We start from the raw sequence: 25021 nt of genomic DNA on the forward strand, positions 1-25021 counted from the left end.
ACCTCCCCAGAGTAAACCAGGAAGAAGTTGAATGCCTGAGTAGATCACTAAAAGGCTCTGAAATTGAGGCAATAATTAACAGCCTATCAAGCAATAAAACTCCAGGACCAGACGGATTCACAGCCGAATTCTACCAGAAGGACAAGGAGGAGCTGGTACCATGCCTTCTGAAACTATTCCAATCAACAGAAAAAGAGGGAATCCTCCCTCACTCATTTCATGAGGCCGGCATCATCCTGATCCCAAAGCCTGAGAGAGACACAACCCAAAAGGAGAATTTTAGGCCTATGTCCCTGAGGAACATCGATGGGAAAATCCTCCATAAAATACTGGAAAACCGAATCCAGCAGCACATCAAAGAGCTTATCCATCATGATGCAGTGGGCTTCATCCCTGACATGCAAGGCTGGTCCAACATATGCAAAACAATAAACATAATCCAGCATATAATCAGAACCAAAGACAGAAACCGCGTGATTATCTCAACAGATGCAGAAAAGGCCTTCGACAAAATTCAACAGCCCTTCATGCCAAAAACTCTCAATAAATTAGGTATTGATGGGACATCTCCCAAAATAATACGGGCTATTTAGGGCAAACCCACAGCCAATATCATACTGAATGGGCAAAAAGTGGAAGCATTCCCTTTGCAAACTGCCACAAGACAGGGATGCCCTCTCTCACCACTCCTATTCAACATAGTGTTGGAACTTCTGCCCAGGGCAATCAGGCAGGAGAAAGAAATAAAGAGAAATCAATTAGGAAAAGAGGAAGTCAAATTGTCCCTGTTTGCAGATGACATGATTGAATATTTAGAAAACCCCATCGTCTCAGTCCAAAATCTCCTTAAGCTGATAAGCAACTTCAGCAAAGTCTCAGGATACAAAATCGAGGTGCAAAAATCACAAGCATTCTTATACACCAATAAGAGGCAAACAGAGAGCCAAATCATGAGTGAGCTCCCATTCACAATTGCTTCAAAGAGAATAAAATGCCTAGGAATCCAACTAACAAGGGATGTGAAGGACCTCTTCAAGGAGAACTACAAAGCATTGCTCCACGAACTAAAAGAGGAGACAAACAAATGGAAGAATATTCCACCATCACGGATTGGAAGAATCAATATCGTGAAAATGGCCATACTGCCCAAGGTAAATTATAGATTCAATGCCATCCCCATCAAACTACCAATGACTTTCTTCACAGAACTGGAAAAAACTGCTTTAAAGCTCATCTGGAACCACAAAACGGCCCCCACTGCCAACATAATCCTAAGCCAAAAGAACAAAGATGGAGGCATCAAGCTGTCCGACTTCAAGCTACAGTAGAAGGCTACAGTAACCAAAGAGCATGCTATCGGTTGCCGTTTTGGTTACCGTAGACCAATGGAACAGAATAGAGCCCTCAGAAATAATACGACACATCTACAACCATCTGATCTTTGACAAACCTGACAAAAACAAGAAATGGGGAAAGGATTCCCTATTTAAAAAAATGGTGCTGGGAAAACAGGCTAGCCATATGTCGAAAGCTGAAATCGGATCCCTTCCTTACACCTTGTACAAAAATTAATTCAAGACAGATGAAAGACTTAAATGTTAGATCTTAAACCATACAAACCCTAGGAGAAAACCCAGCCAATACCATTGAGGACAAAGGCATGGGCAAGGACCTCATGTCTAAAACGCCAAAAGCAATGGCAACGAAAGCCAACATTGACAAACAGCATCTAATTACACTAAAGACGTTCTGCATAGCTAAAGAAACTCCCATGAGAGTGAACAGGCATCCTGCAGAAAGGGAGAAAATTTTTGCAATCTACTCATCTGACAAAAGGCTAATATCCAGAATCTACTAAGACCTCAAACAGAGTTACAAGAAAAACCAAACAAGCCCATCAACAAGTGGGGGAAGGATATGAAGAGACACTTCTCAAAAGAAGACATTTATGCAGCCAACAGACACATGAAAAAATGCTCATCAAAACTGGCCATCAGAGAAATGCAAATCAAATCCGCAATGAGATATCATCTCACACCAGTTAGAATAGCGATCATTAAAAAGTCAGGAAACAACTGGTGCTGGAGAGGTAGTGGACAAATAGGAACACTTTTACACTGTTGGTGGGACTGTAAACTAGTTCAACGGTAGTGGAAGATAGTGTGGCGAATCCTCAAGGATCTCGAAATAGAAATACCGTTTGACCCAGCCATCCCATTGCTGGGTATATATACCCATAGGATTAGAAATCATGCTGCTAAAAGGACACACGCAGACGTATGTTTATTGCGGCACCATTCACAGTAGCAAAGACTTGGAACCAACCCAGATGTCCATCAATGATAGACTGGATTAAGAAAATGTGGCACAAATACACCATGGAATACTATGCAGCCATGAAAAAGCATGAGTTCATCCCCTTTGGAGGGACACGGATGAAGATGGAAACCATCATTCTTAGCAAACTATCGCAAGGACAAAAAAAGCAAACACCGCATGTTCTCATTCATAGGTGGGAATTGAAGTATGAGAACGCTTGGACACAGAAAGGGGAACATCACACACCGGGGCCTGTCATGGGCGGGGGGAGGGGGAGGGATAGCATTAAGAGATATACCTAATGTAAATGACTAGTGAATGGGTGCAACACACCAACCAGGTGAATCTTGGAAGGCAAAAGCTACTGAATTTAGCGAATTTGTGGAGGCATTCCCAGAAATCAGCCAGGTGAAGTATCACACAACCGAAGACTGCACAACTCCTGTAAGGCAGCACGATGCGGCAAACCCAGACGGCCACTCTTCTCACCCCTCCTCCGTTGGCTGTTCTGGGTAACGAGGTTCAAAAGTCACCTAGGCAACTGCCAAAATAGCTGAAATGGAGTAAGGGCTTCAGGCTGGTGACTAGCAGAGGTCCACCTGACCCCCGTAAGCTGCTGAACAAGAAGGGCTGCCAGAAATGTCCCCCTAGGGAATTTGGTGGAGACGAAGACCCGCTCACTGGACAAGGGTTCCTCCCAGGAGACGCCCGAGCGGAAGAAACGGGCTGTGAGCCACGCCCTTTCACCCTCCGCTACCCCGCCCTGGGCTGGTGAAGGTGCGCGTAAGGATGAGGACTACTGAGCCCTGAAGAAATAAATCCTTCCCCTTTGACCCCAAGGAGGATTGCCTGTGAGGATCTTCAACGAGTCTACCCGTGTCTAGACACGGGAGCAGGTCTGTCCGGCACAGCACCTCCCTCAAGGAGGAGAAGAGTGAGGAGAAAGGAAACTCAAGTCTGACCATTCTGTCCTGGGAGAGAAGAGGAGGATCTCATCTCTCATCTGTCCAAGCAAGGCAAGGAGACTTTCTCTCATCTTTCCAAGCAAGGCAAGGAGACTTTGTATAATTAGGAAACAAAAAGAATTTAGAAGGAATGAAAGCAGCCCGTAAGGTGCATTCCTAAGGACTGCCCATTGAAACTGACACAATTGCCCTTGTTTGATGAGAGGAATGAGCAGAGCACTGAGGTGGTGAACAGGGATCTAGTGAGACTTTCCCAGCATGTTTCTACCAAAGCTTTCTCTAAGCTTCTCGGAACACTCTCCTAATAAGCAGATGTTTGGCCCTTCAGAAAGTCAACAAGCAAAATGCCTTGAGTGTCCCAAAACACTGATGCCATGATGTTGGCTCCTGACTGGCCTCCTTTTCCTTTGACTGGACCACTGCCACCTCTCGGTAGCCGTCGCGTTGATGATGCTTTGCCTTCGAGGTCATATTGGTAAAGCCATGTTCCAACTTCCGGTTACAATTTGTCAGAGGGATGCGTCAGGATCGTGATCCCTCCTGTTTAAAATTTCCACTGATAGCTCTCGTCGTAACTGCAGCTGATCTGGGCACAGTGGTTTTCACAGCCACTGCAGGATTCATCTCCCACATCTTCTCACCTCTTCTTGAAACAAGCTATACATTCGTAAAGAGTTCATTTCTTTGGGGTAGTGTCCTTAGAAGCTTTTGTGAAAACATCAATGATTTCTTCATTCTTCCACCCAAGCTTCACCAGAAATTTGATGTTTGCTCTTGCTGCAATTTTCGTGGAATTCATGTTGCTCTGATAGGAGTCCTTTTCAGTGGATGTCTCATCCTTCTCAGTGCCTCAAACTCGATCTAGTTCAGAAAGGTTATAAGAAGTTCGGACAAGTTTATTTGAGTGCAAACCAGTGGAAACCCATGCATAGTTTCTTCACCATGTGCATTTTCTATGAACCTTTTGAAGAACCCCTGTGTTGAACATTGCCCAAGTCGTGGGAGAGAAGTGGGTGCGGTCCACTTCCTGTCCTCAATTTGCCCGCAGCGGAGGAGTGCAGAGAGCAGGGAAACGCAACCCCAGAGAGATCCTGCCCTGCAGCATGCAGCAGACTGCTGGCCCAGTCCTGGCTCCATGGGGTGCTGTGTGGGCCCAAGCAAGTTGACCAAACTCCCTGACGCTGAAATGAATCCTAGGTGGCCCAATTCCAGTAGCCATTATAGGACTGCCCTGCAGGGACAGTTAATTAACTCAGGAAAAGCAACCTAGCTCCAAGGTTAGCAACCAGGAGTTCCAGTTGATTCCATTAGTGCACCCCTTGAGGCATTCCCAAGCTGGAGTCTGGTGGAAGATGAGGCTCAGTGTGATTGGATGGAAGCACCAACCAATCAAGGAGAAGTCCCACCCACTCTGCCCTGTGCGTCTATAAAGGCGACGGGTGGCGGCCGCGGCACTCATTGAAGCCGCCAGTTGGGAGAGGAGCAGAGCCAGGCCGGTGCTCCCGAAGGCAGCAAGATGTTGCGAGCCACAGCTCCCTGCTGGTTCCCACCTGGATACCCAGAAGCTAAGAAGGTGGCCGAGGAGGCGGCCCTGGAGGCAAGAAGCCGCCAGTTGGGAGCGGAGCAGAGCCAGGCCGGCGCTCCCGAAGGCAGCAAGATGTTGCGAGCCACAGCTCCCTGCTGGTTCCCACCTGGATACCCAGAAGCTAAGAAGGTGGCCGAGGAGGCGGCCCTGGAGTCAAGAAGCCGCCAGTTGGGAGCGGAGCAGAGCCAGGCCGGTGCTCCCGAAGGCAGCAAGATGTTGCGAGCCACAGCTCCCTGCTGGTTCCCACCTGGATACCCAGAAGCTAAGAAGGTGGCCGAGGAGGCGGCCCTCGAGGCTCCAGAATTCCCCCTGCCCTCTCATCAGCCTGCCCAGAGCTTCGGGCTCCGGGTGCCCCAGATGCACAACCAGGCCTCCGCATTTGTGGACATCCAGGCGGAGCCCCAGAACAGGGGTCCGGCGGTGCCCCCAGCGTGTCCCAAGGTGGTGACGGAGGCGTGCTACTTCCCTGCACAGAGGGGATCGGCCTGCTGCTTGCCAGCCGCCCCAAGGCTGACAGAGAGGCCCTCGGGAGTCCGCATCTCAGCCCCCAGGAAGAGGAAGACGATCGCCCAGTCTTCCAGCCCTTGCTTGGTCACAGGTTGCACAGATGCCAAGAGAACCCGCGTGGCCAGCAGCAGCCAACGCTCCAGTGGCTCCAAGGTCGGCAGACAGCCAGGGAAGACGCGCAACAGGTCAGGGATGGCATGCAAGACCACCACCACCATCAGCTCTAAGCGAATCGTCCGTCGTCCATCCTTACCGAGTTTGAAGAAACCTATTGTCCTCCGAAGGTCTGGGTGCCAAGTCCCCACCGTCCTCCGCCGAGGCTATCTCCAACTGTTCACCGAAGAGTGTCTCAAGTTCTGCGCCTCCAAGCAGGAGGCCGAGGAGAAGGCGCTGAACGAGGAGAAGGTGGCCTACGACTGCAGCCCCAACAAGAACAGGTACCTGAACGTGGTCCTGAACACCCTCAAGAGACTGAAGGGCCTGACCCCCAGCTCCATGCCGGGCCTCAGCAGGGCCGCCCTGTACAGCCGCCTCCAGGAGTTCCTGCTCAGCCAGGACCAGCTCGAGGAGAACGGCTACCCCTTCCCGCACCCCGAGCGGCCCGGAGGCGCCGTCCTCTTCACTGGCCAGGGGAAGGGGCCCGGCGACTCCTCCTGCAGGGTCTGCTGCCGTTGTGGCACCGAGTACCTGGTGTCCTCCTCGGGCCGCTGTGTACGCGACCAGTTGTGTTATTATCACTGGGGGCGGGTCCGCTCGAGCCAGGTGGCTGGAGGCCGGGTTAGCCAGTACACCTGCTGTGCAGCTGCTCCTGGCTCTGTGGGCTGCCAGGTGGCAAAGCAGCACGTGCGGGACGGCCGCAAGGACAGCCTCGATGGCTTCGTGGAGACCTTCAAGAAAGAGTTGTCCAGAGACGCTTATCCAGGAATCTACGCCTTGGACTGTGAGATGTGCTACACCACGCATGGCCTAGAGCTGACCCGCGTCACCGTGGTGGACGCCGACATGCGAGTGGTGTACGACACCTTCGTCAAGCCCGACAACGAGATCGTGGACTACAACACCAGGTTTTCCGGAGTCACCGAGGCCGACGTCGCCAAGACGAGCATCACCTTGCCCCAAGTGCAAGCCATCCTGCTGAGCTTTTTCAGCGCCCAAACCATCCTCATCGGGCACAGCCTGGAGAGCGATCTGCTGGCCCTGAAGCTCATCCACAGCACCGTGGTGGACACGGCCGTGCTCTTCCCGCACTACCTGGGTTTCCCCTACAAGCGTTCCCTCAGGAATCTCGCGGCCGACTACCTGGGACAGATCATCCAGGACAGCCAGGACGGCCACAACTCCAGCGAGGACGCAAACGCCTGCCTGCAGCTGGTGATGTGGAAGGTCCGACAGCGCGCCCAGATCCAGCCACGCCACCGGTCCGCCTCTCCCGCCGCCCTGGCCTGTCCTTGGCCCCAGGCCCCTTCCACAACCGCCATCAGTCCCGAGAGCTCACCCTGTCCACCTCGCCGCAAGGCCAAAGAAACCGGAGCAGTCGACGGCAGGAGAGGGCAAAAAGCCAAGAGTAACCCCAACCGGCCACTCCCAGTCCCCCGGAATCCCTGCCGCGGACCCTCGGGCCTGTCCCCATCCCTCTGCCCTTCCCAGACCTCTGTCCTTCCACTAATCGCCTCCCGCAGCACCGAGCCGCCACTCCCAGTCCCCCGAGTCCCTGCCGCGCCCCCTCGCGCCTGTCCACATCCCTCTGCCCATCCGAGACCTCTGTCCTTACACCACTAGCCACCCCACGTGGGACTTCCATGGCCTCTGAGTACAAGGCCAGCCCCCCGGCCCACCAGCTTTCTGAATGTGTGCTTACCTGTTTTTCTCGAGAGGCACCACAGTGAGGTGGGTGAAGCACTTAGGCTCTGGAGTTAGATATCTGGGTTCAAGGCCAAATTCCACCACTTACTAGGTTTCTAATATTGCACAGATAATGTCTTTGCGCTTCTACCTTTTGATCTTTAAAGTGTGATCAAAAGAGACTTAGACTCCCACATCATAATCATGGGAAACTTTAACAGCCCTCTGTAAACATTAGACAGACCAACGAGACAGAAATCTAAAAAGGATATCCAGGAATTGAACTCAGCTCTGCACCAAGCGGACCTAGGAGACATCTACAGAACGCTCCACCCCAAATCCACAGAATATACATGCTTCTCAGCACCACATCACACTTATTTCCACATTGACCACATAGTTGGAAGTAAAGCACTCCTCAGTAAATGTAAAATAACAGAAATTACTACAAACGGTCTCTCAGACCACATTGCAATCAAAGTAGACCTGAGGATAAAGAAACTCACTCAAAACCGCTCAACTGCATGGAATCCGGACAACCTGCACCTGAATGAGTACTGGGTACATAACGAAATGAAGGCAGAAAGAAAGATATTCTCTGAAACCAATGAAAACAAAGGCACAACATACCAGAATCTCTGCGTCACATTTAAAGCAGTGTGTAGAGGGAAATTTATAGCACTAATTGCCCACGAGAGAAAGCAGGAAAAATCAAAAATGCATACCCTAACATCACCATTAAAAGAATGAGAGAAGCAAGAGCAAACACATTCAAAAACTAGCAGAAGGCAAGAAATAACTAAGATCCGAGCAGAACTGATGGAGATAGAGACACAATAAACCCTTCAACAAATCAATGAATCCAGGAGCGGGTTTTTTGCAGTGATCAACAAAATTGATAGAGCACTAGCAAGACTAAGAAAGAAGAAAAGAAAGAAGAATCAAACAGATGCAGTAAAAAATGATAAAGGGGATATCACCACCGATCCCACAGAAATACAAACTACCATCAGACAATACTATCAGCACCTCTAAGCTAATGAACTAGAAAATCTAGAAGAAATGGATAAATTCCTGGACGCATACAACCTCCCCAGAGTAAACCAGGAAGAAGTTGAATGCCTGAGTAGATCACTAAAAGGCTCTGAAATTGAGGCAATAATTAACAGCCTATCAAGCAATAAAACTCCAGGACCAGACGGATTCACAGCCGAATTCTACCAGAAGGACAAGGAGGAGCTGGTACCATGCCTTCTGAAACTATTCCAATCAACAGAAAAAGAGGGAATCCTCCCTCACTCATTTCATGAGGCCGGCATCATCCTGATCCCAAAGCCTGAGAGAGACACAACCCAAAAGGAGAATTTTAGGCCTATGTCCCTGAGGAACATCGATGGGAAAATCCTCCATAAAATACTGGAAAACCGAATCCAGCAGCACATCAAAGAGCTTATCCATCATGATGCAGTGGGCTTCATCCCTGACATGCAAGGCTGGTCCAACATATGCAAAACAATAAACATAATCCAGCATATAATCAGAACCAAAGACAGAAACCGCGTGATTATCTCAACAGATGCAGAAAAGGCCTTCGACAAAATTCAACAGCCCTTCATGCCAAAAACTCTCAATAAATTAGGTATTGATGGGACATCTCCCAAAATAATACGGGCTATTTAGGGCAAACCCACAGCCAATATCATACTGAATGGGCAAAAAGTGGAAGCATTCCCTTTGCAAACTGCCACAAGACAGGGATGCCCTCTCTCACCACTCCTATTCAACATAGTGTTGGAACTTCTGCCCAGGGCAATCAGGCAGGAGAAAGAAATAAAGAGAAATCAATTAGGAAAAGAGGAAGTCAAATTGTCCCTGTTTGCAGATGACATGATTGAATATTTAGAAAACCCCATCGTCTCAGTCCAAAATCTCCTTAAGCTGATAAGCAACTTCAGCAAAGTCTCAGGATACAAAATCGAGGTGCAAAAATCACAAGCATTCTTATACACCAATAAGAGGCAAACAGAGAGCCAAATCATGAGTGAGCTCCCATTCACAATTGCTTCAAAGAGAATAAAATGCCTAGGAATCCAACTAACAAGGGATGTGAAGGACCTCTTCAAGGAGAACTACAAAGCATTGCTCCACGAACTAAAAGAGGAGACAAACAAATGGAAGAATATTCCACCATCACGGATTGGAAGAATCAATATCGTGAAAATGGCCATACTGCCCAAGGTAAATTATAGATTCAATGCCATCCCCATCAAACTACCAATGACTTTCTTCACAGAACTGGAAAAAACTGCTTTAAAGCTCATCTGGAACCACAAAACGGCCCCCACTGCCAACATAATCCTAAGCCAAAAGAACAAAGATGGAGGCATCAAGCTGTCCGACTTCAAGCTACAGTAGAAGGCTACAGTAACCAAAGAGCATGCTATCGGTTGCCGTTTTGGTTACCGTAGACCAATGGAACAGAATAGAGCCCTCAGAAATAATACGACACATCTACAACCATCTGATCTTTGACAAACCTGACAAAAACAAGAAATGGGGAAAGGATTCCCTATTTAAAAAAATGGTGCTGGGAAAACAGGCTAGCCATATGTCGAAAGCTGAAATCGGATCCCTTCCTTACACCTTGTACAAAAATTAATTCAAGACAGATGAAAGACTTAAATGTTAGATCTTAAACCATACAAACCCTAGGAGAAAACCCAGCCAATACCATTGAGGACAAAGGCATGGGCAAGGACCTCATGTCTAAAACGCCAAAAGCAATGGCAACGAAAGCCAACATTGACAAACAGCATCTAATTACACTAAAGACGTTCTGCATAGCTAAAGAAACTCCCATGAGAGTGAACAGGCATCCTGCAGAAAGGGAGAAAATTTTTGCAATCTACTCATCTGAAAAAAGGCTAATATCCAGAATCTACTAAGACCTCAAACAGAGTTACAAGAAAAACCAAACAAGCCCATCAACAAGTGGGGGAAGGATATGAAGAGACACTTCTCAAAAGAAGACATTTATGCAGCCAACAGACACATGAAAAAATGCTCATCAAAACTGGCCATCAGAGAAATGCAAATCAAATCCGCAATGAGATATCATCTCACACCAGTTAGAATAGCGATCATTAAAAAGTCAGGAAACAACAGGTGCTGGAGAGGTAGTGGACAAATAGGAACACTTTTACACTGTTGGTGGGACTGTAAACTAGTTCAACGGTAGTGGAAGATAGTGTGGCAAATCCTCAAGGATCTCGAAATAGAAATACCGTTTGACCCAGCCATCCCATTGCTGGGTATATATACCCATAGGATTAGAAATCATGCTGCTAAAAGGACACACGCAGACGTATGTTTATTGCGGCACCATTCACAGTAGCAAAGACTTGGAACCAACCCAGATGTCCATCAATGATAGACTGGATTAAGAAAATGTGGCACAAATACACCATGGAATACTATGCAGCCATGAAAAAGCATGAGTTCATCCCCTTTGGAGGGACACGGATGAAGCTGGAAACCATCATTCTTAGCAAACTATCGCAAGGACAAAAAAAGCAAACACCGCATGTTCTCATTCATAGGTGGGAATTGAAGTATGAGAACGCTTGGACACAGAAAGGGGAACATCACACACCGGGGCCTGTCATGGGCGGGGGGAGGGGGAGGGATAGCATTAAGAGATATACCTAATGTAAATGACTAGTGAATGGGTGCAACACACCAACCAGGTGAATCTTGGAAGGCAAAAGCTACTGAATTTAGCGAATTTGTGGAGGCATTCCCAGAAATCAGCCAGGTGAAGTATCACACAACCGAAGACTGCACAACTCCTGTAAGGCAGCACGATGCGGCAAACCCAGACGGCCACTCTTCTCACCCCTCCTCCGTTGGCTGTTCTGGGTAACGAGGTTCAAAAGTCACCTAGGCAACTGCCAAAATAGCTGAAATGGAGTAAGGGCTTCAGGCTGGTGACTAGCAGAGGTCCACCTGACCCCCGTAAGCTGCTGAACAAGAAGGGCTGCCAGAAATGTCCCCCTAGGGAATTTGGTGGAGACGAAGACCCGCTCACTGGACAAGGGTTCCTCCCAGGAGACGCCCGAGCGGAAGAAACGGGCTGTGAGCCACGCCCTTTCACCCTCCGCTACCCCGCCCTGGGCTGGTGAAGGTGCGCGTAAGGATGAGGACTACTGAGCCCTGAAGAAATAAATCCTTCCCCTTTGACCCCAAGGAGGATTGCCTGTGAGGATCTTCAACGAGTCTACCCGTGTCTAGACACGGGAGCAGGTCTGTCCGGCACAGCACCTCCCTCAAGGAGGAGAAGAGTGAGGAGAAAGGAAACTCAAGTCTGACCATTCTGTCCTGGGAGAGAAGAGGAGGATCTCATCTCTCATCTGTCCAAGCAAGGCAAGGAGACTTTCTCTCATCTTTCCAAGCAAGGCAAGGAGACTTTGTATAATTAGGAAACAAAAAGAATTTAGAAGGAATGAAAGCAGCCCGTAAGGTGCATTCCTAAGGACTGCCCATTGAAACTGACACAATTGCCCTTGTTTGATGAGAGGAATGAGCAGAGCACTGAGGTGGTGAACAGGGATCTAGTGAGACTTTCCCAGCATGTTTCTACCAAAGCTTTCTCTAAGCTTCTCGGAACACTCTCCTAATAAGCAGATGTTTGGCCCTTCAGAAAGTCAACAAGCAAAATGCCTTGAGTGTCCCAAAACACTGATGCCATGATGTTGGCTCCTGACTGGCCTCCTTTTCCTTTGACTGGACCACTGCCACCTCTCGGTAGCCGTCGCTTTGATGATGCTTTGCCTTCGAGGTCATATTGGTAAAGCCATGTTCCAACTTCCGGTTACAATTTGTCAGAGGGATGCGTCAGGATCGTGATCCCTCCTGTTTAAAATTTCCACTGATAGCTCTCGTCGTAACTGCAGCTGATCTGGGCACAGTGGTTTTCACAGCCACTGCAGGATTCATCTCCCACATCTTCTCACCTCTTCTTGAAACAAGCTATACATTCGTAAAGAGTTCATTTCTTTGGGGTAGTGTCCTTAGAAGCTTTTGTGGAAACATCTATGATTTCTTCATTCTTCCACCCAAGCTTCACCAGAAATTTGATGTTTGCTCTTGCTGCAATTTTCGTGGAATTCATGTTGCTCTGATAGGAGTCCTTTTCAGTGGATGTCTCATCCTTCTCAGTGCCTCAAACTCGATCTAGTTCAGAGAGGTTATAAGAAGTTCGGACAAGTTTATTTGAGTGCAAACCAGTGGAAACCCATGCATAGTTTCTTCACCATGTGCATTTTCTATGAACCTTTTGAAGAACCCCTGTGTTGAACATTGCCCAAGTCGTGGGAGAGAAGTGGGTGCGGTCCACTTCCTGTCCTCAATTTGCCCGCAGCGGAGGAGTGCACAGAACAGGGAAACGCAACCCCAGAGAGACCATGCCCTGCAGCATGCAGCAGACTGCTGGCCCAGTCCTGGCTCCATGGGGTGCTGTGTGGGCCCAAGCAAGTTGACCAAACTCCCTGACGCTGAAATGAATCCTAGGTGGCCCAATTCCAGTAGCCATTATAGGACTGCCCTGCAGGGACAGTTAATTAACTCAGGAAAAGCAACCTAGCTCCAAGGTTAGCAACCAGGAGTTCCAGTTGATTCCATTAGTGCACCCCTTGAGGCATTCCCAAGCTGGAGTCTGGTGGAAGATGAGGCTCAGTGTGATTGGATGGAAGCACCAACCAATCAAGGAGAAGTCCCACCCACTCTGCCCTGTGCGTCTATAAAGGCGACGGGTGGCGGCCGCGGCACTCATTGAAGCCGCCAGTTGGGAGAGGAGCAGAGCCAGGCCGGTGCTCCCGAAGGCAGCAAGATGTTGCGAGCCACAGCTCCCTGCTGGTTCCCACCTGGATACCCAGAAGCTAAGAAGGTGGCCGAGGAGGCGGCCCTGGAGGCAAGAAGCCGCCAGTTGGGAGCGGAGCAGAGCCAGGCCGGTGCTCCCGAAGGCAGCAAGATGTTGCGAGCCACAGCTCCCTGCTGGTTCCCACCTGGATACCCAGAAGCTAAGAAGGTGGCCGAGGAGGCGGCCCTGGAGGCAAGAAGCCGCCAGTTGGGAGCGGAGCAGAGCCAGGCCGGTGCTCCCGAAGGCAGCAAGATGTTGCGAGCCACAGCTCCCTGCTGGTTCCCACCTGGATACCCAGAAGCTAAGAAGGTGGCCGAGGAGGCGGCCCTCGAGGCTCCAGAATTCCCCCTGCCCTCTCATCAGCCTGCCCAGAGCTTCGGGCTCCGGGTGCCCCAGATGCACAACCAGGCCTCCGCATTTGTGGACATCCAGGCGGAGCCCCAGAACAGGGGTCCGGCGGTGCCCCCAGCGTGTCCCAAGGTGGTGACGGAGGCGTGCTACTTCCCTGCACAGAGGGGATCGGCCTGCTGCTTGCCAGCCGCCCCAAGGCTGACAGAGAGGCCCTCGGGAGTCCGCATCTCAGCCCCCAGGAAGAGGAAGACGATCGCCCAGTCTTCCAGCCCTTGCTTGGTCACAGGTTGCACAGATGCCAAGAGAACCCGCGTGGCCAGCAGCAGCCAACGCTCCAGTGGCTCCAAGGTCGGCAGACAGCCAGGGAAGACGCGCAACAGGTCAGGGATGGCATGCAAGACCACCACCACCATCAGCTCTAAGCGAATCGTCCGTCGTCCATCCTTACCGAGTTTGAAGAAACCTATTGTCCTCCGAAGGTCTGGGTGCCAAGTCCCCACCGTCCTCCGCCGAGGCTATCTCCAACTGTTCACCGAAGAGTGTCTCAAGTTCTGCGCCTCCAAGCAGGAGGCCGAGGAGAAGGCGCTGAACGAGGAGAAGGTGGCCTACGACTGCAGCCCCAACAAGAACAGGTACCTGAACGTGGTCCTGAACACCCTCAAGAGACTGAAGGGCCTGACCCCCAGCTCCATGCCGGGCCTCAGCAGGGCCGCCCTGTACAGCCGCCTCCAGGAGTTCCTGCTCAGCCAGGACCAGCTCGAGGAGAACGGCTACCCCTTCCCGCACCCCGAGCGGCCCGGAGGCGCCGTCCTCTTCACTGGCCAGGGGAAGGGGCCCGGCGACTCCTCCTGCAGGGTCTGCTGCCGTTGTGGCACCGAGTACCTGGTGTCCTCCTCGGGCCGCTGTGTACGCGACCAGTTGTGTTATTATCACTGGGGGCGGGTCCGCTCGAGCCAGGTGGCTGGAGGCCGGGTTAGCCAGTACACCTGCTGTGCAGCTGCTCCTGGCTCTGTGGGCTGCCAGGTGGCAAAGCAGCACGTGCGGGACGGCCGCAAGGACAGCCTCGATGGCTTCGTGGAGACCTTCAAGAAAGAGTTGTCCAGAGACGCTTATCCAGGAATCTACGCCTTGGACTGTGAGATGTGCTACACCACGCATGGCCTAGAGCTGACCCGCGTCACCGTGGTGGACGCCGACATGCGAGTGGTGTACGACACCTTCGTCAAGCCCGACAACGAGATCGTGGACTACAACACCAGGTTTTCCGGAGTCACCGAGGCCGACGTCGCCAAGACGAGCATCACCTTGCCCCAAGTGCAAGCCATCCTGCTGAGCTTTTTCAGCGCCCAAACCATCCTCATCGGGCACAGCCTGGAGAGCGATCTGCTGGCCCTGAAGCTCATCCACAGCACCGTGGTGGACACGGCCGTGCTCTTCCCGCACTACCTGGGTTTCCCCTACAAGCGTTCCCTCAGGAATCTCGCGGCCGACTACCTGGGACAGATCATCCAGGACAGCCAGGACGGCCACAACTCCAGCGAGGACGCAAACGCCTGCCTGCAGCTGGTGATGTGGAAGGTCCGACAGCGCGCCCAGATCCAGCCACGCCACCGGTCCGCCTCTCCCGCCGCCCTGGCCTGTCCTTGGCCCCAGGCCCCTTCCACAACCGCCATCAGTCCCGAGAGCTCACCCTGTCCACCTCGCCGCAAGGCCAAAGAAACCGGAGCAGTCGACGGCAGGAGAGGGCAAAAAGCCAAGAGTAACCCCAACCGGCCACTCCCAGTCCCCCGGAATCCCTGCCGCGGACCCTCGGGCCTGTCCCCATCCCTCTGCCCTTCCCAGACCTCTGTCCTTCCACTAATCGCCTCCCGCAGCCCCGAGCCGCCACTCCCAGTCCCCCGAGTCCCTGCCGCGCCCCCTCGCGCCTGTCCACATCCCTCTGCCCATCCGAGACCTCTGTCCTTACACCACTAGCCACCCCACGTGGGACTTCCATGGCCTCTGAGTACAAGGCCAGCCCCCCGGCCCACCAGCTTTCTGAATGTGTGCTTACCTGTTTTTCTCGAGAGGCACCACAGTGAGGTGGGTGAAGCACTTAGGCTCTGGAGTTAGATATCTGGGTTCAAGGCCAAATTCCACCACTTACTAGGTTTCTAATATTGCACAGATAATGTCTTTGCGCTTCTACCTTTTGATCTTTAAAGTGTGATCAAAAGAGACTTAGACTCCCACATCATAATCATGGGAAACTTTAACAGCCCTCTGTAAACATTAGACAGACCAACGAGACAGAAATCTAAAAAGGATATCCAGGAATTGAACTCAGCTCTGCACCAAGCGGACCTAGGAGACATCTACAGAACGCTCCACCCCAAATCCACAGAATATACATGCTTCTCAGCACCACATCACACTTATTTCCACATTGACCACATAGTTGGAAGTAAAGCACTCCTCAGTAAATGTAAAATAACAGAAATTACTACAAACGGTCTCTCAGACCACATTGCAATCAAAGTAGACCTGAGGATAAAGAAACTCACTCAAAACCGCTCAACTGCATGGAATCCGGACAACCTGCACCTGAATGAGTACTGGGTACATAACGAAATGAAGGCAGAAAGAAAGATATTCTCTGAAACCAATGAAAACAAAGGCACAACATACCAGAATCTCTGCGTCACATTTAAAGCAGTGTGTAGAGGGAAATTTATAGCACTAATTGCCCACGAGAGAAAGCAGGAAAAATCAAAAATGCATACCCTAACATCACCATTAAAAGAATGAGAGAAGCAAGAGCAAACACATTCAAAAACTAGCAGAAGGCAAGAAATAACTAAGATCCGAGCAGAACTGATGGAGATAGAGACACAATAAACCCTTCAACAAATCAATGAATCCAGGAGCGGGTTTTTTGCAGTGATCAACAAAATTGATAGAGCACTAGCAAGACTAAGAAAGAAGAAAAGAAAGAAGAATCAAACAGATGCAGTAAAAAATGATAAAGGGGATATCACCACCGATCCCACAGAAATACAAACTACCATCAGACAATACTATCAGCACCTCTAAGCTAATGAACTAGAAAATCTAGAAGAAATGGATAAATTCCTGGACGCATACAACCTCCCCAGAGTAAACCAGGAAGAAGTTGAATGCCTGAGTAGATCACTAAAAGGCTCTGAAATTGAGGCAATAATTAACAGCCTATCAAGCAATAAAACTCCAGGACCAGACGGATTCACAGCCGAATTCTACCAGAAGGACAAGGAGGAGCTGGTACCATGCCTTCTGAAACTATTCCAATCAACAGAAAAAGAGGGAATCCTCCCTCACTCATTTCATGAGGCCGGCATCATCCTGATCCCAAAGCCTGAGAGAGACACAACCCAAAAGGAGAATTTTAGGCCTATGTCCCTGAGGAACATCGATGGGAAAATCCTCCATAAAATACTGGAAAACCGAATCCAGCAGCACATCAAAGAGCTTATCCATCATGATGCAGTGGGCTTCATCCCTGACATGCAAGGCTGGTCCAACATATGCAAAACAATAAACATAATCCAGCATATAATCAGAACCAAAGACAGAAACCGCGTGATTATCTCAACAGATGCAGAAAAGGCCTTCGACAAAATTCAACAGCCCTTCATGCCAAAAACTCTCAATAAATTAGGTATTGATGGGACATCTCCCAAAATAATACGGGCTATTTAGGGCAAACCCACAGCCAATATCATACTGAATGGGCAAAAAGTGGAAGCATTCCCTTTGCAAACTGCCACAAGACAGGGATGCCCTCTCTCACCACTCCTATTCAACATAGTGTTGGAACTTCTGCCCAGGGCAATCAGGCAGGAGAAAGAAATAAAGAGAAATCAATTAGGAAAAGAGGAAGTCAAATTGTCCCTGTTTGCAGATGACATGATTGAATATTTAGAAAACCCCATCGTCTCAGTCCAAAATCTCCTTAAGCTGATAAGCAACTTCAGCAAAGTCTCAGGATACAAAATCGAGGTGCAAAAATCACAAGCATTCTTATACACCAATAAGAGGCAAACAGAGAGCCAAATCATGAGTGAGCTCCCATTCACAATTGCTTCAAAGAGAATAAAATGCCTAGGAATCCAACTAACAAGGGATGTGAAGGACCTCTTCAAGGAGAACTACAAAGCATTGCTCCACGAACTAAAAGAGGAGACAAACAAATGGAAGAATATTCCACCATCACGGATTGGAAGAATCAATATCGTGAAAATGGCCATACTGCCCAAGGTAAATTATAGATTCAATGCCATCCCCATCAAACTACCAATGACTTTCTTCACAGAACTGGAAAAAACTGCTTTAAAGCTCATATGGAACCACAAAACGGCCCCCACTGCCAACATAATCCTAAGCCAAAAGAACAAAGATGGAGGCATCAAGCTGTCCGACTTCAAGCTACAGTAGAAGGCTACAGTAACCAAAGAGCATGCTATCGGTTGCCGTTTTGGTTACCGTAGACCAATGGAACAGAATAGAGCCCTCAGAAATAATACGACACATCTACAACCATCTGATCTTTGACAAACCTGACAAAAACAAGAAATGGGGAAAGGATTCCCTATTTAAAAAAAATGGTGCTGGGAAAACAGGCTAGCCATATGTCGAAAGCTGAAATCGGATCCCTTCCTTACACCTTGTACAAAAATTAATTCAAGACAGATGAAAGACTTAAATGTTAGATCTTAAACCATACAAACCCTAGGAGAAAACCCAGCCAATACCATTGAGGACAAAGGCATGGGCAAGGACCTCATGTCTAAAACGCCAAAAGCAATGGCAACGAAAGCCAACATTGACAAACAGCATCTAATTACACTAAAGACGTTCTGCATAGCTAAAGAAACTCCCATGAGAGTGAACAGGCATCCTGCAGAAAGGGAGAAAATTTTTGCAATCTACTCATCTGACAAAAGGCTAATATCCAGAATCTACTAAGACCTCAAACAGAGTTACAAGAAAAACCAAACAAGCCCATCAACAAGTGGGGGAAGGATATGAAGAGACACTTCTCAAAAGAAGACATTTATGCAGCCAACAGACACATGAAAAAATGCTCATCAAAACTGGCCATCAGAGAAATGCAAATCAAATCCGCAATGAGATATCATCTCACACCAGTTAGAATAGCGATCATTAAAAAGTCAGGAAACAACAGGTGCTGGAGAGGTAGTGGACAAATAGGAACACTTTTACACTGTTGGTGGGACTGTAAACTAGTTCAACGGTAGTGGAAGATAGTGTGGCGAATCCTCAAGGATCTCGAAATAGAAATACCGTTTGACCCAGCCATCCCATTGCTGGGTATATATACCCATAGGATTAGAAATCATGCTGCTAAAAGGACACACGCAGACGTATGTTTATTGCGGCACCATTCACAGTAGCAAAGACTTGGAACCAACCCAGATGTCCATCAATGATAGACTGGATTAAGAAAATGTGGCACAAATACACCATGGAATACTATGCAGCCATGAAAAAGCATGAGTTCATCCCCTTTGGAGGGACACGGATGAAGCTGGAAACCATCATTCTTAGCAAACTATCGCAAGGACAAAAAAAGCAAACACCGCATGTTCTCATTCATAGGTGGGAATTGAAGTATGAGAACGCTTGGACACAGAAAGGGGAACATCACACACCGGGGCCTGTCATGGGCGGGGGGAGGGGGAGGGATAGCATTAAGAGATATACCTAATGTAAATGACTAGTGAATGGGTGCAACACACCAACCAGGTGAATCTTGGAAGGCAAAAGCTACTGAATTTAGCGAATTTGTGGAGGCATTCCCAGAAATCAGCCAGGTGAAGTATCACACAACCGAAGACTGCACAACTCCTGTAAGGCAGCACGATGCGGCAAACCCAGACGGCCACTCTTCTCACCCCTCCTCCGTTGGCTGTTCTGGGTAACGAGGTTCAAAAGTCACCTAGGCAACTGCCAAAATAGCTGAAATGGAGTAAGGGCTTCAGGCTGGTGACTAGCAGAGGTCCACCTGACCCCCGTAAGCTGCTGAACAAGAAGGGCTGCCAGAAATGTCCCCCTAGGGAATTTGGTGGAGACGAAGACCCGCTCACTGGACAAGGGTTCCTCCCAGGAGACGCCCGAGCGGAAGAAACGGGCTGTGAGCCACGCCCTTTCACCCTCCGCTACCCCGCCCTGGGCTGGTGAAGGTGCGCGTAAGGATGAGGACTACTGAGCCCTGAAGAAATAAATCCTTCCCCTTTGACCCCAAGGAGGATTGCCTGTGAGGATCTTCAACGAGTCTACCCGTGTCTAGACACGGGAGCAGGTCTGTCCGGCACAGCACCTCCCTCAAGGAGGAGAAGAGTGAGGAGAAAGGAAACTCAAGTCTGACCATTCTGTCCTGGGAGAGAAGAGGAGGATCTCATCTCTCATCTGTCCAAGCAAGGCAAGGAGACTTTCTCTCATCTTTCCAAGCAAGGCAAGGAGACTTTGTATAATTAGGAAACAAAAAGAATTTAGAAGGAATGAAAGCAGCCCGTAAGGTGCATTCCTAAGGACTGCCCATTGAAACTGACACAATTGCCCTTGTTTGATGAGAGGAATGAGCAGAGCACTGAGGTGGTGAACAGGGATCTAGTGAGACTTTCCCAGCATGTTTCTACCAAAGCTTTCTCTAAGCTTCTCGGAACACTCTCCTAATAAGCAGATGTTTGGCCCTTCAGAAAGTCAACAAGCAAAATGCCTTGAGTGTCCCAAAACACTGATGCCATGATGTTGGCTCCTGACTGGCCTCCTTTTCCTTTGACTGGACCACTGCCACCTCTCGGTAGCCGTCGCGTTGATGATGCTTTGCCTTCGAGGTCATATTGGTAAAGACATGTTCCAACTTCCGGTTACAATTTGTCAGAGGGATGCGTCAGGATCGTGATCCCTCCTGTTTAAAATTTCCACTGATAGCTCTCGTCGTAACTGCAGCTGATCTGGGCACAGTGGTTTTCACAGCCACTGCAGGATTCATCTCCCACATCTTCTCACCTCTTCTTGAAACAAGCTATACATTCGTAAAGAGTTCATTTCTTTGGGGTAGTGTCCTTAGAAGCTTTTGTGAAAACATCAATGATTTCTTCATTCTTCCACCCAAGCTTCACCAGAAATTTGATGTTTGCTCTTGCTGCAATTTTCGTGGAATTCATGTTGCTCTGATAGGAGTCCTTTTCAGTGGATGTCTCATCCTTCTCAGTGCCTCAAACTCGATCTAGTTCAGAAAGGTTATAAGAAGTTCGGACAAGTTTATTTGAGTGCAAACCAGTGGAAACCCATGCATAGTTTCTTCACCATGTGCATTTTCTATGAACCTTTTGAAGAACCCCTGTGTTGAACATTGCCCAAGTCGTGGGAGAGAAGTGGGTGCGGTCCACTTCCTGTCCTCAATTTGCCCGCAGCGGAGGAGTGCAGAGAGCAGGGAAACGCAACCCCAGAGAGATCCTGCCCTGCAGCATGCAGCAGAGTGCTGGCCCAGTCCTGGCTCCATGGGGTGCTGTGTGGGCCCAAGCAAGTTGACCAAACTCCCTGACGCTGAAATGAATCCTAGGTGGCCCAATTCCAGTAGCCATTATAGGACTGCCCTGCAGGGACAGTTAATTAACTCAGGAAAAGCAACCTAGCTCCAAGGTTAGCAACCAGGAGTTCCAGTTGATTCCATTAGTGCACCCCTTGAGGCATTCCCAAGCTGGAGTCTGGTGGAAGATGAGGCTCAGTGTGATTGGATGGAAGCACCAACCAATCAAGGAGAAGTCCCACCCACTCTGCCCTGTGCGTCTATAAAGGCGACGGGTGGCGGCCGCGGCACTCATTGAAGCCGCCAGTTGGGAGAGGAGCAGAGCCAGGCCGGTGCTCCCGAAGGCAGCAAGATGTTGCGAGCCACAGCTCCCTGCTGGTTCCCACCTGGATACCCAGAAGCTAAGAAGGTGGCCGAGGAGGCGGCCCTGGAGGCAAGAAGCCGCCAGTTGGGAGCGGAGCAGAGCCAGGCCGGTGCTCCCGAAGGCAGCAAGATGTTGCGAGCCACAGCTCCCTGCTGGTTCCCACCTGGATACCCAGAAGCTAAGAAGGTGGCCGAGGAGGCGGCCCTGGAGGCAAGAAGCCGCCAGTTGGGAGCGGAGCAGAGCCAGGCCGGTGCTCCCGAAGGCAGCAAGATGTTGCGAGCCACAGCTCCCTGCTGGTTCCCACCTGGATACCCAGAAGCTAAGAAGGTGGCCGAGGAGGCGGCCCTCGAGGCTCCAGAATTCCCCCTGCCCTCTCATCAGCCTGCCCAGAGCTTCGGGCTCCGGGTGCCCCAGATGCACAACCAGGCCTCCGCATTTGTGGACATCCAGGCGGAGCCCCAGAACAGGGGTCCGGCGGTGCCCCCAGCGTGTCCCAAGGTGGTGACGGAGGCGTGCTACTTCCCTGCACAGAGGGGATCGGCCTGCTGCTTGCCAGCCGCCCCAAGGCTGACAGAGAGGCCCTCGGGAGTCCGCATCTCAGCCCCCAGGAAGAGGAAGACGATCGCCCAGTCTTCCAGCCCTTGCTTGGTCACAGGTTGCACAGATGCCAAGAGAACCCGCGTGGCCAGCAGCAGCCAACGCTCCAGTGGCTCCAAGGTCGGCAGACAGCCAGGGAAGACGCGCAACAGGTCAGGGATGGCATGCAAGACCACCACCACCATCAGCTCTAAGCGAATCGTCCGTCGTCCATCCTTACCGAGTTTGAAGAAACCTATTGTCCTCCGAAGGTCTGGGTGCCAAGTCCCCACCGTCCTCCGCCGAGGCTATCTCCAACTGTTCACCGAAGAGTGTCTCAAGTTCTGCGCCTCCAAGCAGGAGGCCGAGGAGAAGGCGCTGAACGAGGAGAAGGTGGCCTACGACTGCAGCCCCAACAAGAACAGGTACCTGAACGTGGTCCTGAACACCCTCAAGAGACTGAAGGGCCTGACCCCCAGCTCCATGCCGGGCCTCAGCAGGGCCGCCCTGTACAGCCGCCTCCAGGAGTTCCTGCTCAGCCAGGACCAGCTCGAGGAGAACGGCTACCCCTTCCCGCACCCCGAGCGGCCCGGAGGCGCCGTCCTCTTCACTGGCCAGGGGAAGGGGCCCGGCGACTCCTCCTGCAGGGTCTGCTGCCGTTGTGGCACCGAGTACCTGGTGTCCTCCTCGGGCCGCTGTGTACGCGACCAGTTGTGTTATTATCACTGGGGGCGGGTCCGCTCGAGCCAGGTGGCTGGAGGCCGGGTTAGCCAGTACACCTGCTGTGCAGCTGCTCCTGGCTCTGTGGGCTGCCAGGTGGCAAAGCAGCACGTGCGGGACGGCCGCAAGGACAGCCTCGATGGCTTCGTGGAGACCTTCAAGAAAGAGTTGTCCAGAGACGCTTATCCAGGAATCTACGCCTTGGACTGTGAGATGTGCTACACCACGCATGGCCTAGAGCTGACCCGCGTCACCGTGGTGGACGCCGACATGCGAGTGGTGTACGACACCTTCGTCAAGCCCGACAACGAGATCGTGGACTACAACACCAGGTTTTCCGGAGTCACCGAGGCCGACGTCGCCAAGACGAGCATCACCTTGCCCCAAGTGCAAGCCATCCTGCTGAGCTTTTTCAGCGCCCAAACCATCCTCATCGGGCACAGCCTGGAGAGCGATCTGCTGGCCCTGAAGCTCATCCACAGCACCGTGGTGGACACGGCCGTGCTCTTCCCGCACTACCTGGGTTTCCCCTACAAGCGTTCCCTCAGGAATCTCGCGGCCGACTACCTGGGACAGATCATCCAGGACAGCCAGGACGGCCACAACTCCAGCGAGGACGCAAACGCCTGCCTGCAGCTGGTGATGTGGAAGGTCCGACAGCGCGCCCAGATCCAGCCACGCCACCGGTCCGCCTCTCCCGCCGCCCTGGCCTGTCCTTGGCCCCAGGCCCCTTCCACAACCGCCATCAGTCCTGAGAGCTCACCCTGTCCACCTCGCCGCAAGGCCAAAGAAACCGGAGCAGTCGACGGCAGGAGAGGGCAAAAAGCCAAGAGTAACCCCAACCGGCCACTCCCAGTCCCCCGGAATCCCTGCCGCGGACCCTCGGGCCTGTCCCCATCCCTCTGCCCTTCCCAGACCTCTGTCCTTCCACTAATCGCCTCCCGCAGCACCGAGCCGCCACTCCCAGTCCCCCGAGTCCCTGCCGCGCCCCCTCGCGCCTGTCCACATCCCTCTGCCCATCCGAGACCTCTGTCCTTACACCACTAGCCACCCCACGTGGGACTTCCATGGCCTCTGAGTACAAGGCCAGCCCCCCGGCCCACCAGCTTTCTGAATGTGTGCTTACCTGTTTTTCTCGAGAGGCACCACAGTGAGGTGGGTGAAGCACTTAGGCTCTGGAGTTAGATATCTGGGTTCAAGGCCAAATTCCACCACTTACTAGGTTTCTAATATTGCACAGATAATGTCTTTGCGCTTCTACCTTTTGATCTTTAAAGTGTGATCAAAAGAGACTTAGACTCCCACATCATAATCATGGGAAACTTTAACAGCCCTCTGTAAACATTAGACAGACCAACGAGACAGAAATCTAAAAAGGATATCCAGGAATTGAACTCAGCTCTGCACCAAGCGGACCTAGGAGACATCTACAGAACGCTCCACCCCAAATCCACAGAATATACATGCTTCTCAGCACCACATCACACTTATTTCCACATTGACCACATAGTTGGAAGTAAAGCACTCCTCAGTAAATGTAAAATAACAGAAATTACTACAAACGGTCTCTCAGACCACATTGCAATCAAAGTAGACCTCAGGATAAAGAAACTCACTCAAAACCGCTCAACTGCATGGAAACCGGACACCCTGCTCCTTAATGAGTACTGGGTACATAACGAAATGAAGGGAGAAAGAAAGATATTCTCTGAAACCAATGAAAACAAAGGCACAACATACCAGAATCTCTGCGTCACATTTAAAGCAGTGTGTAGAGGGAAATTTATAGCACTAATTGCCCACGAGAGAAAGCAGGAAAAATCAAAAATGCATACCCTAACATCACCATTAAAAGAATGAGAGAAGCAAGAGCAAACACATTCAAAAACTAGCAGAAGGCAAGAAATAACTAAGATCCGAGCAGAACTGATGGAGATAGAGACACAATAAACCCTTCAACAAATCAATGAATCCAGGAGCGGGTTTTTTGCAGTGATCAACAAAATTGATAGAGCACTAGCAAGACTAAGAAAGAAGAAAAGAAAGAAGAATCAAACAGATGCAGTAAAAAATGATAAAGGGGATATCACCACCGATCCCACAGAAATACAAACTACCATCAGACAATACTATCAGCACCTCTAAGCTAATGAACTAGAAAATCTAGAAGAAATGGATAAATTCCTGGACGCATACAACCTCCCCAGAGTAAACCAGGAAGAAGTTGAATGCCTGAGTAGACCACTAACAGGCTCTGAAATTGAGGCAATAATTAACAGCCTATCAAGCAATAAAACTCCAG

At 50.5% G+C, this 25021-nt stretch overlaps 3 protein-coding genes across 3 annotated transcripts; all 3 read left to right on the top strand.

Moving 5' to 3' along the window:
• The first annotated feature begins 5082 nt into the window (after window positions 1-5082).
• Window positions 5083-7155, top strand: LOC134730929 (exonuclease GOR). The gene has a single exon (XM_063606603.1). It carries the CDS (start codon window positions 5083-5085, stop codon window positions 7153-7155), a length of 2073 nt encoding a protein of 690 aa, XP_063462673.1.
• A 5950-nt stretch (window positions 7156-13105) lies between these two features.
• Window positions 13106-15124, top strand: LOC134730930 (putative exonuclease GOR; the record flags this gene model as incomplete). The annotated part of the gene is made up of 1 exon (XM_063606604.1): window positions 13106-15124. A coding segment is annotated over exon 1 (2019 nt), but the record flags the coding sequence as incomplete, so codon positions are not given.
• A 6287-nt stretch (window positions 15125-21411) lies between these two features.
• Window positions 21412-23766, top strand: LOC134730931 (exonuclease GOR-like). Its single transcript, XM_063606605.1, has one exon. The coding sequence runs from the start codon at window positions 21412-21414 to the stop codon at window positions 23764-23766; it is 2355 nt and encodes a 784-aa protein (XP_063462675.1).
• The last annotated feature ends 1255 nt before the right edge of the window (window positions 23767-25021 follow it).

Source organism: Pan paniscus, chromosome 7 (assembly GCF_029289425.2).
Source record: "Pan paniscus chromosome 7, NHGRI_mPanPan1-v2.0_pri, whole genome shotgun sequence".
NCBI lineage: Eukaryota > Metazoa > Chordata > Mammalia > Primates > Hominidae > Pan > Pan paniscus.